The sequence below is a fragment of the Cannabis sativa genome, chromosome 9 (genome assembly GCF_029168945.1).
Source record: "Cannabis sativa cultivar Pink pepper isolate KNU-18-1 chromosome 9, ASM2916894v1, whole genome shotgun sequence".
In the NCBI taxonomy this organism is placed as follows: domain Eukaryota; kingdom Viridiplantae; phylum Streptophyta; class Magnoliopsida; order Rosales; family Cannabaceae; genus Cannabis; species Cannabis sativa.
The window spans coordinates 8,187,073-8,198,935 of NC_083609.1; the positions used below are offsets into that span (position 1 = coordinate 8,187,073).

An 11,863-nucleotide genomic window follows, 5' to 3' on the forward strand; every position below is an offset into this window, starting at 1 on the left:
CATCCATAAATAACAAAGACTCGTGGACTAAGGCTCATTAACGTCTCAACCACGTAAAAATCCTTCTCTCACTTTCTTACAGCTCAATAATTTTATAATATTTTATAATCCTAGCATTAAGGTGTCGTATCGCTATTAGTTAGTGTAATTAAATGTTGGGTTACATATAATTTAATTTAGTAAGTAGTATTGCTAACCATTTACAAGACGCTATTTCTATGTGGTATTAAGCATCAATGCCTAATAACAATACTTTTTAGTAATACTTGTTTGTATTTTACTTGGTACTGCTGAATTCGTATTATTTTTTCAACAGGTAATTATGAAGATGGATATACTTTTCTCTTTTGCAAATTAATAGTTAATATTAATGATCAACTTTGTTTGATATGCGCAGGTGGTGGTTACTTTGATAATTCAAGTGAAAATTCCTACTTCTTTAGTCAAACTTCCTTGGAATTAAGTTTGTGCGGGTCTGGTATTTTTTCTTTATAAAACTTTGTTATATAAAATTTCTTACGATGGCCGCTATGTTTCTTAAAAGGTTTTTGCTACTCAATATTTTTCCATCATAACTGTGATGCAGTAGTCTATTCGAAAAAAGTAAAAAATAAAATTAACATTCCCTTGCTAAGTTGCCAACACAATTATAATTATACCAATTGATAATAATGTATATTTATACATCACATTGTGCACATATCACAACTTAGTTTGTTGTCTTGGAATGGGAACCACATATAAAATATGTATATATAAACTACTAAATACTAAATGGGAATCGTATCAAACAAATAGATTAACGCACTTTCTTTCTGCATGATTTTCTTTTCTTTATTATGATTACTGCAATGTAACATTTCACAGTTTACTTGAACTTTTTATTAATGTTCAATTGTTCACGGCCTTTCTTTTTATTTTATTGGTTTATTTATATTGGCCTTTCTTAAATTTCTTCACATATATACACATATATGGCGCCACATATATATATATCATATATGTAATTGTATTTACAACAATGAAAAATCACCTATAAATAGTTTACAATCTTCTTTATCAGACGGCAACTTGGGCTGCAGCCAGCCGAGCAATAGGAACCCTGTCCAAATGCAAAATATTTTTTTGCTTAGTATCCAAATGCAAAATATCAATAAGCATTTTCAGTCAATTATAAAAGATTTTTTTACGTGTGTATGACCTGAATGGTGAACAAGAAACATAGTCAAGTCCAGCCTCAGCAAAGAAAGCTACAGAAGAAGGCTCTCCTCCATGTTCACCACATATTCCAACCTGAGTATATTATTTATCATTATCACAATCCGAAATCTACTAAAATGAAAAGAGTAAAAACTAAAGATGTGTTGCCATAATTACCTTCAAATTAGGCCTAGCTGCTCGACCCTTTTCTGTGGCCATTTTAATGAGTTGTCCCACACCTCTTTGGTCAAGTACCTACAATTAAATGAAATGGTTATTTGGTGTTAAAGTTCTGATTTAGGGGGAGTATTCAGGATGATCAATGAAGAATGACTAACCTCAAATGGGTCATTTTGCAAAATTCCTTTGGAGAGGTAAATAGGTAGAAACTTCCCAACATCATCTCTACTATAGCCAAATGTCATTTGTGTGAGATCGTTGGTACCAAAGGAGAAGAACTCTGCTTCTTTTGCAATCTAATTACATCATTGGTCCAAAAACATTAGCTTGGACACTAATAGCAGGAAGGGAAATTATGAATGTTTCTTCTTCTGGCTTGGAAAATTTTCAATACCTCATCTGCAACAAGAGCAGCTCTAGGTATTTCAATCATGGTTCCAACCTTATAGCTTAAGGAAGAGCCCATCTCAGAGAAAACTTTCTCTGCTACATTCCTTATTACACTTGCTTGATGACCCAGTTCCTGCATAAAATAAAAAAAAAATAAATGTTTTCTCTTTCAAGTTTGATGGAAATTTCACATGCCAAGTTTTGCCAAGAAAGAAGCATGGAATCATGCCTGAGGTGTTCCAACAAGGGGAACCATTATCTCAGGAAAGACTTTAAATCCTTGGCTACTCATTGACACAGCAGCCTGAAAGATTGCACGTGCTTGCATTTCAGTGAGTTCTGCGTATGAAATCCCAAGCCTGTTGGAGACCAGAACCCATTTGTGAACAATAAAGCACAATTTTTTTTTCTTGCAGCAATCAATGTAGCCAGCCAAAATTATCATAGAGGGACACAAACCTGCAGCCTCGGAAACCAAGCATGGGATTCACTTCTGATAGGTTCTCCACTCTTGCAAAAACTTCATCCTCAGTCATGCCAGTCTCTGCAGTTAGTTCACTGACAATCTGTTCAAGATCACCTTCTGGAAGGAATTCATGTAGTGGAGGGTCTAACAACCGGATTGTTACTGGGAGACCTGAAAGTCATTAAGTTAAAGTCTTAGGTGTTGAAAGAAGACTCCAAACATACGTAGTACAAAATGTGTGTTATTTATGTTTATCTTAGTACCATCCATTGCACGGAAAATCCCCTCAAAGTCTGATCTTTGATAAGGTAGCAACAGATTCAGTGCTGCTTTTCTCTGCTCGGTTGTAACTGCCATTATCATCTTTCTCACAGCCTTTATTCTCTCATCTGAAGCAAAGAACTGAAGCATCCAAAGAGTGAACAATATTATAAATATAAGCATATAATTTAATAGCTCTAGTTTTGATAGAATACAAAGAACTGAATTCAGATATCCATCAAACACTTCTCATAAACATATTACCATGTGTTCTGTCCTGCAAAGTCCAATTCCTTCGGCACCATTGTTTCTTGCTGCTAGTGCATCTTCAGGGGTATCAGCATTTGCCATAACCTATTGTAACAACAAAATGTACCAATTTAGTAAAAAGATTTTGAACAAGCTCTACAAAGTTAAGGTTCCCTAATCAAAACAAATGTTGCACCTTGAGATGCCTTATTTGATCAGCCCAAGACATGAAAGTCTCCAAGTCACTGCTCATAGCTGGCGGAGAAAGTGGCTGCTTTCCTAATATCACTTCACCTGTGGATCCATTAAGTGAAATCCACTCTCCTTCGTTGATTACTTGTCCCCCAATTATAAGTACCTGCCATTATTAATAATTGAGGTGCCTTTTTCAATTAGTATTTTTCCTCTGTTTGAAAGACAGCTAGAGTGCAAAAAAATAATAACAGCATTGAAAATTTACCCTCTCTGCATCGTTTACTCGGATATCAGAGCAACCAGAAACACAACACTTTCCCCATCCCCGGGCTACAACAGCTGCATGAGATGTCATCCCCCCTCTTGCTGTTAAGATCCCAGCAGCCGCATGCATACCACCAACATCTTCTGGGCTGGTTTCTGTTCTTACCTACAATGCAAGAATAGTCATACAAGAGTTTATAACTAAGGAAAGATTACTAAAATACGAGCAAAACAGACATTATGGTAAAATAGAGCTGTACAAAAAGAGACTAAATTATCCTCTCTCTCTCTCTCGCTCTCTCTCTCTCTCTCTCTCTCTCTCTCTCTCTCTCTCTCTCTCTCATACAAGAGTTTATATTAAGGAAAGATTACTAAAATAAGAGCAAAACACACATTATGGTAAATTGGAGCTGTACAAAAAGAGACTAAATTATCTTCTCTCTATCTCTCCCCTTTTTCTTCCTTTAATAATGAGTTAGATGAAACTTTCAGTTATGGAAGGGTTACCAAGATAGCACTTTTTCCTTGTGCATGCCATGTTTCAGCATCCTCAGCACTGAACACAATCTGTCCTACTGCAGCTCCTGGAGATGCAGGCAGACCAGTGGCCACTACTTTGTCTGCATAAGCAGTTGGATCCTCGAACTAGCACAACATTATATCAATCAGTTCACACCATGGAAATTTTATCCAAGGTAGATAAATGATGTATTCAGGAATTCATATATTAGTCCTTTTATATAGTGATGTCAGATAATCTACCGTTGGCCCTTTTTATTTTATTTTAGGGAGAAGGGCTGAAAATGAGCACATGATACCTGTGGATGAAGAAGTTGGTCAAGATGCTGGGGTTCAACCATCTTAATGGCAGAAGGAGTATCAACAAGTCCTTCATTAACCATGTCTACAGCTATCTTTACTGCTCCTTTACCAGTTCGCTTGCCTGATCGGCACTGCAACATCCACAACCTGTTTTCTTGGACAGTGAACTCTATGTCCTGTATACACCAGAGATTAGCCAGCTTAGGAATCTTTTCATTAAAATCCAGAGTGTTTCCCTAGTTAATTGTCAAAAAGTTTCAAAATTATGTTTTACATATAGCTCTAGTCAGCTAAACTGCCAGATAATTCATGTAATCTAATATGAAAGTCAATATATATCTATCTTTATAGAGTAATTTTTACCATCATGTCTTTGTAATGCCGTTCAAGAATTTCACAATTCTCTACAAGCTCCTGGTAAGCATCAGGCATGCAATTTTTCATGGTGTCCAAGTCTTCTGGTGTCCTAATTCCAGCTACTACATCCTCTCCCTATCAAGACCATTCATTCTTTCAGATACAATATATAGCCAATGTAAATAAGATATTTCTAACTCTCAACATCTACATGCTTACAATGACTCAGAGAAATTTGAATGATATATTATATATGCAACCTGAGCATTGATGAGAAACTCTCCATAAAGCTTCCTTTCACCAGTGCTTGGATTTCTGGTGAATAAAACACCAGTCCCTGAAGTATTTCCCATGTTTCCAAAAACCATGGTTTGAATGTTAACAGCGGTTCCCTTTAGCCCAGTTATCTGATTGATGTTCCTGTATTTGTTTGCCCTTGGGCTGTCCCAAGAGTCGAAAACAGCTTTGACAGCTAACTGTAACTGCTGTTTTGGATCTTCAAATTTAAAGAAAAAAATAAAAGAAAAAGCTGCTTAACTGTTTTTTAAGCTCTCCTCTTTTTCATATGGTAGTAAGATAAAATAATGAATAAGTACCTGAGGGAAACTTTTCTCCTTTAGTTTCAAGGTAGACACTCTTGTACTGCTCCACAAGCTCTTTAAGGTCAGAGGCTGATAGATCTGTATCCAATTGAACTCCTTTAACATGCTTCATATTCTCTAACTTCTCCTCAAATGAAGAGTGCGGTATGCCCATAACCTGGAATTAACATAACACTATGTTTTACTCAATCCAAAGAAAGAACATTGTTGGCCTAAGTAGGAAGGACACACATACTCTTTTTGGCATTACAAGTAAATATAACTTCCAAGCATAATGAATGTGATCATCAGTCAGAATTACTTACAACATTTCCAAACATGTCTAGAAATCGTCTATATGAGTCATAAGCGAAGCGCTCTCCGCTCTTTGCACCCAAACCAGCAACTACCTCATCATTTAGTCCAAGGTTGAGAACAGTGTCCATCATGCCAGGCATTGAAATCTAGAAAGAAAAACAAATTATAGCAATGCAAGTTCTCAATTGGAAAAAGTAATAAAAACCTTTGGTTAACAAGTGAAACAAATCCAAAGAAGGAGCTCACCGCAGCTCCAGAGCGAACAGAGAGCAGAAGAGGATTGACAGGATCACCAAGAACAGAACCCATGTCGTTTTGCACAGCCTGCAACCCTTCCATTATCTCTTCCCAAAGACCTTCTGGCAACTTCTTGCCATTCTGTTGGTATTCTTGGCATGCTTCTGTTGAGATTGTAAGTCCAGGCGGCACAGATAAGCCAATGCTCGCCATTTCCGCCAGGTTTGCTCCTTTCCCTCCCAACTACAGAGCCGAATTTGCATAATAAGCTAACTCTTGCATTGAATCCAAATAGAAAAAGCAAATAGAAGTCCTAATAAAGACAATTACACAAACATGTAGCTTACATACCAGTGACTTCATTCCCTTGTTTCCTTCACTCCTTCCTTTTCCGAAAGTAAACACTCGCTGTATATTGTAACCATAAGAACATGATTTTCCCTAATTTATCACTAAAATATGCGTGTGTATATATGAATATATATACCTTATCGGTAGTTGGTGTAGTTGGATCAGAAACAGGGGAAAGAATAGCTTGAGCTCGGGTGTGGCCGCGAAGCTGACTTCTATTTGGGTACGGTGTTGCGACTCCAGTCACGGAAACCGCGCGTGCTCGCCGGAGAAGTTGAGAAGAAGGCCGGGTTTTGCTCCTCATTAGATCAAACAAGTGGTACTGATCCACATACTTTGACTTTGACCATGACTTTATCAATCTTTGCTTACTCACCTCCATAGCAGTTCCACTCCTTATCACCATTCCTTTCATCGTCGACGACATCGTATTGATCTTCCTCTCTCTCTCTATATATATATATATCCCTGAAATATATACTATATAATAATAATAAATCATCAGTTCATCTTCACGATTAAGGCTAATCAACACATATCATATACGATCATCTTCTTGCAATATTGAAATTTTGGATCAAACAGTTTTGTGTACTAACTGAATAATTTTATATACATGTATTTGTTAATATTATGCAACATGGGAAGAGAGATCAGTAAGTATACATACCAAAGCTGGTGGGAGCTTAGGATGTGGTGTGGATCAGCTTCTTCACACAAAAATGGCGGTTAGATATTTATTTTTTTGTTATTTATTTTACGAATGATTTTTAATGTAAATAATAATTATAATAATTTTGAGAGAAGGAAATAAAGGGTTTGATGAGTGACGTGAGTGGATGAAATTATAGTTATAGCGCTAACTCGTGAGTCTTAACGGAACTTTGAATCGAGGGAAATCCCTCTTTTGCCCTTTCAGCATTTCACATTGTCTGGAAATTAGAAAGCGACACGTGGAGAAGTTCTTGGGACATGGAATGTGATGGTTGGATAGAGTTTTAGGAGAGTAGGACAAACCCGATGGCAGGGCAACTGGGCAAGCACACGCATTAATGGGCTGCCCATATGTTCCTTTCCATAGGGATTATTTTGGAGGAAATTAAATTTTATCTCTACTTTATTTTATTTATTTTTATTTTTATTTTTATTTTATAGATATATATATTTTTATAGATGATATTTTTATTATACTCATTAAATGTGAATTATGAGTTAGACTTAAGTAGAAAGTAAAATATATTCAGTAATACAATATTATTTAATGAAATATAATATGACAGTATTTTTTTTTGACAAAGTGATTAAAATCACTCATGAATTTACGACGCCCACGTCCGCCACCGGCGCTAGAACCTCCTCGAACCAGGATAGCTCATCGTCTAACCGCAGAGCATGCTTTGCCAACCATGGGCTGCTAAAATCTTAGAGCGAGCCCCATGGGACAAAACTGCCCCCGGAAATTTAGACAATAAAGCTATAACATCTTCAAACAACACTCCTAACTCAATAAAATAGTTCCACCTGAAAAAAATATCAAAAAACAGCATAAAACTTTAATTAGAAAACTATTCAAACTGAAGAGAATCAACCAACCACCAAGACTAAGCAACTAGATCTCCCTATAAAATACTAGAACTAGCCAAAGGGATTACCCTTTGGCTAGTAACAACTAAATTATAGCATTCTACTTCATAACCTTCATAGGATCTCTATTCCTTACTTTTACCCTTTTAAAATCAAACATAAATAAAAAATTCCTTTTAATATCCATTATTCCTTAAATATTCAAAATATTATATATTAATTATTTCATTTTATCTCTTAAAAATATTACTTATTTATAGACTAAAACATGTTAAAATCCTTAATAAGTCAAATTATTTATTATTTTATTTACAGTGTAAAACATGGTATCTATAATCTTTATTCAGCCTAAATTAAATCAAAATTGTATTAATATCCTTAAAACTTAAAATTGCACTTTTCACATAAGTACCTGTTGCTCCAAAATTCGCCCAATATACGTGGACCAGTCAAGAGGGGACACGTGGATCAGATAACTTGGAAAGATTTGCTAAGTCTTTTTTATGCCACCAGGAAGCGCTATTAACATGGGTCCCGGAGGAGACACCCGGAGTACAAGTTACTCCCGGAAGCTAGTATAGCGTGAAGGCCCTCCGGGATGTGTCAGGTCTCTCCCGAGAAATCAAGTCGCATTTAATGCTGCATGGGAGGAAGCGTGTTGGGACTGTAACACGCAATAAAGTCTGACGGCACAACCCCCAAACAGCAGCGCTACAGTAATGATCATTTAAGTCTAGCGACGGCTATTCTGCGAAGAGTCACATCAATCATAAGACAAAAAGGACATTCTCCATAAAAGCCCTACAGCACCTAGGGATTTGACCATGCATCACCCATGGTATATTCATCGGAAATGCCCAACTTTATGGATACTTACAGATACATGTGTAAGAACAATTCTAGGGATTACCCCACCAAAACACTATAAATACCCCCTCAAAGCTCATTTAATGGGGTCGGAGAATCTTGGTTGCAAAAGAGTAAGAAGAGAAAAAACTCACCAAGAACATTCTCTGTATTAAAGAGAAAAACATTCTCTCAAGTGTAGAATCTGTATTAAACACATCCATTAATAGCAGTGGCTCGTGGACTAAGGCTCATTAACGCCCCAACCACGTAAAAAGTCTTCATCTCGCTTTCTTACAGCTCATTATTATAAACATATTTTAATAGTTGCCGAAAACCTCGGTCAACATTTTGGTGCTTTCATTGAGAGCTGAGGAAAGCTGCTTCACAACAAGCATTTAACTTCACGATAATGGTGGAGACAAGAGCTACACGTCATCCTCGCCCTCTAGAAGACGCTCAAGATCCCAATGAGGAAGATGTAGCCTCAAGGGCAGCAGAGGAGTCCGAGGAAGAAGTTCCAGATGAAAACCACGAGGAACACCTCGACGAGTATGCTTACGATGATGGAAGCTACCAAGAACTGGTGCTCCTCAGACAAAAAGCTATCGATCACGAAGCTGAGATCGAAGCTCAGAAAGTGCAAAATCAAAAGATGCATGAAGTGATGCTAGCCATGCAGAAAGCCATGGAGGCAGCTGGTATTCACGTGCATCCCAAGGCGATGGCCGCTGGACTCGACGGGGAGCCAGCGACGTCTTCGCCTAATTCCCAGCAGCAAAGGCCTAGGGAACCTAGCCCTATAAGGCATCCTGCTGAGGAAAACCAAACAAAAAACCCTACTTCTGCCCCTGGTCGAAAGAAAAAGGCGCAGGATCCGCGAAAGGTCCGCTCGGATTTCCCTAAAGGGAAAGGTCCGCAGAGGGGCAAGCCCCAAAGAGGGAGTCTTGGCCCTCAGGATCGAGGGGACCGGAAAAGCGTTTCCGTGCACCAGGAACCAGGGGGTAGAGGAAGAGGAGGACAGAGATGTCCACCCATTGATCTGAGAAATCAAATCAATGGGAATCAAGGTGACCTCCGGGATCACCTTGACCAAAAAAGATACAGACCCGTAGTCTCCTCGGGTACTGTAAACGAAGGGATTATGGCAGAGCTTGCCATACTTCGAAAAGATATTGCTCGAGTCTCCCGGAGGCAGAAGGGAGATGACTCCGACTCGGACAGTGAGGATCGGGAGCCTTGTGCCAAACATATCCTGGAGGCGGAGCTCCCTAAAAACTTCAAGATGCCCGAGATGGCGGCATATACTGGGAACTCCGACCCCAGTGATCACTTGTCACGATTCAACCGAGTCATGACAGTCATGCGGGTCAGCAATGACGCCAAATGCCTATGCTTCCCCCTCACTCTGAGCGGATCGGCAGAGGAATGGTTCAAGAAATTGGAACCAGGATCGGTGGGATGTTGGAACAAACTCCAAACCAACTTCCGGAGACAATTTGTCGCCGCCAGGAAGGTCAATTTGGAGGTTAGTGCCTTGACCAACATCAAGCAACTGCCCACCGAGACCTTGAAGAATTACATCAAGAGGTTCCGAGAGGAAGCCTCGAAGACCAAGAAGGTCGACGACGGACAACAGCTTGCGCTTCTCCAAGCTGGAATCCGCACCGGGACTCCCTTCTGGAACGAATTACAGCAAGAAGGCGCTGCTAGCCTTCAGGACTTCCAGAAGCGAGTCCAAAAATATATTAACCTCGAAGAAGCCCAGATCGTGGCTTACGGAGGCTATTATCCCACCGGGATAGCAGGATACATGCCAGGAGTATCGCCCTCGGGTACTGTCCCGACCGCGACCCCTCCGATAAGTGGCATACAGTTTTCTGCTACTCCCGGATACAGCCAGGGCCAAGCTTTGCCCCCGGCATCTTCCCATTACGGCAACCCGTCCGGGGTGAATGGACGGACTCCTTCACAGGCTGCCCCAACCGCTAGCTTAACAGGCCCTACCCAAGGGTCGAGAAGCAAAAGGTCTTCCAAGGGCAGCACCCGAACGGGAGAGAAGCGCCAAAAGAAGGGGTACACACCCCAATACACCCAGTACACAGAGCTCACGGACTCTCAGGAACGTGTATATTTTGCCACAAGGCAGAATACGCACTACCGGAGACCCCAGCCATTGTACAGAGACAGCTCCCGGAGAGATCCGAGTAAAAGGTGCGAGTACCACAACGGCATTGGCCACAGCACCAACGAGTGTAAAAATCTCAAAGATGAGATTGAGAATCTGATCCGATTGGGCCACCTCTATGAGTGGATCAAAAATAGGTTGCCCCACCTTAACCCGGGGCCGGTGGCAGGGGGTATGCCTTCGGGAACACCAGGGGGTACAGCAGGAGTATTGCCTCCAGCTGCTCCCGCAGGTGACACCCAGCATATACCCGGACTTCCGCCCCGGCCTAATGGACGGGTAGCCATGATCTCCGGAGGTCCCCATATCGGAGGAAACACTCGAAAGGAGCGAAAGAGATATGCCGAGGCCGCAAGACACAGTGAGGTGTGGGAGGTCACTCAACTCCCAGCTCAAAGGCCTCGGCTAATGGACCAACCCATAACGTTCACGGAAGAAGACGCCAAGACGGTGCGCTTTCCTCATCACGACCCGCTGGTCATAGAGACCCCCATCGCAAATAAAGTGGTGGCTAGGGTCCTGATTGACAATGGAAGTTCCGTGAACTTGCTCTTCAAAGAAGCCTTCACTGCGATAGGGTTGACCGACCGGGACCTCTCTCCTAGCGGATCGCAGCTCACAGGGTTTAACGGGACAACGCTAATCCCGATGGGAAAAGTCGAGGCTCCCGGTTACCTGTGCCGGATACCCCCCAAAGCACATTCAAGTATTGCACCTTTGTGGTGGTAGACTGTCCAACAGCCTACAACGCAATCTTAGGCCGACCGGCCCTCGTCGACTTTGGTGCAATAACTTCAATCCGACACCTATGCCTAAAATTCCCTACCCAGGAAGCCGGAGTCGGAACGGTGAGGGGCAATCAAGGAGAGGCCAGGCAATGTTACAATGTTGCCACCCACTTGCCAGTACTCATGGTCCGGGGGCCCCCTGAAATAGAGAAGGCTGAAGAAGACGAGCTGGATCCTCGCATAGGATCCGAAAGGGTCGTAGAACCAATGGAGGACGTCGAAGAGATACCAGTGTGCGACGACGACTCCACCAAAGTACTCCGGATAGGGAGAAGCCTAGATCCGGAGGAAAAAGATAAAATAATAAAAACACTGAAGGGCGCCATCGACATTTTCGCATGGCGCCAAGAAGACATGACCGGCATCAGCCCTCAGGTCATCACCCAGGTACTCAATGTCAACCGGACATGCCCCCTGTACAGCAAAAAAGACGCCCGCTCGACTCGGTGAAAGCCGAGGCCTTAGAGAAAGAGGTGGATAAACTTTTGTCCAATAGCATGATCCGCGACGTATACTATCCGGAATGGCTGGCCAATCCGGTCCTGGTGCCCAAGCCAAACGGGACTTGGCGGGTTTGTATAGATTT

The 11,863-nt window shown here is 41.1% G+C and overlaps 1 protein-coding gene across 1 annotated transcript; it reads right to left on the bottom strand.

Moving 5' to 3' along the window:
* Positions 1-808: 808 nt before the first annotated feature.
* On the bottom strand, positions 809-6,707 carry LOC115722281 (pyruvate, phosphate dikinase, chloroplastic). Its single transcript, XM_030651448.2, has 21 exons — positions 6,542-6,707; positions 6,008-6,351; positions 5,872-5,928; positions 5,530-5,763; positions 5,292-5,429; positions 4,981-5,143; positions 4,645-4,880; positions 4,391-4,519; positions 4,024-4,203; positions 3,713-3,850; positions 3,207-3,371; positions 2,943-3,104; positions 2,762-2,851; positions 2,500-2,638; positions 2,230-2,407; positions 2,000-2,129; positions 1,775-1,903; positions 1,539-1,676; positions 1,378-1,455; positions 1,202-1,293; positions 809-1,102 (listed from the first exon to the last, which is right to left on the bottom strand). The coding sequence occupies exons 2-21, from the start codon at positions 6,296-6,298 to the stop codon at positions 1,060-1,062; spliced, it is 2,910 nt and encodes a 969-aa protein (XP_030507308.2). The 5' UTR covers positions 6,299-6,351; positions 6,542-6,707; the 3' UTR covers positions 809-1,059.
* Positions 6,708-11,863: the final 5,156 nt, after the last annotated feature.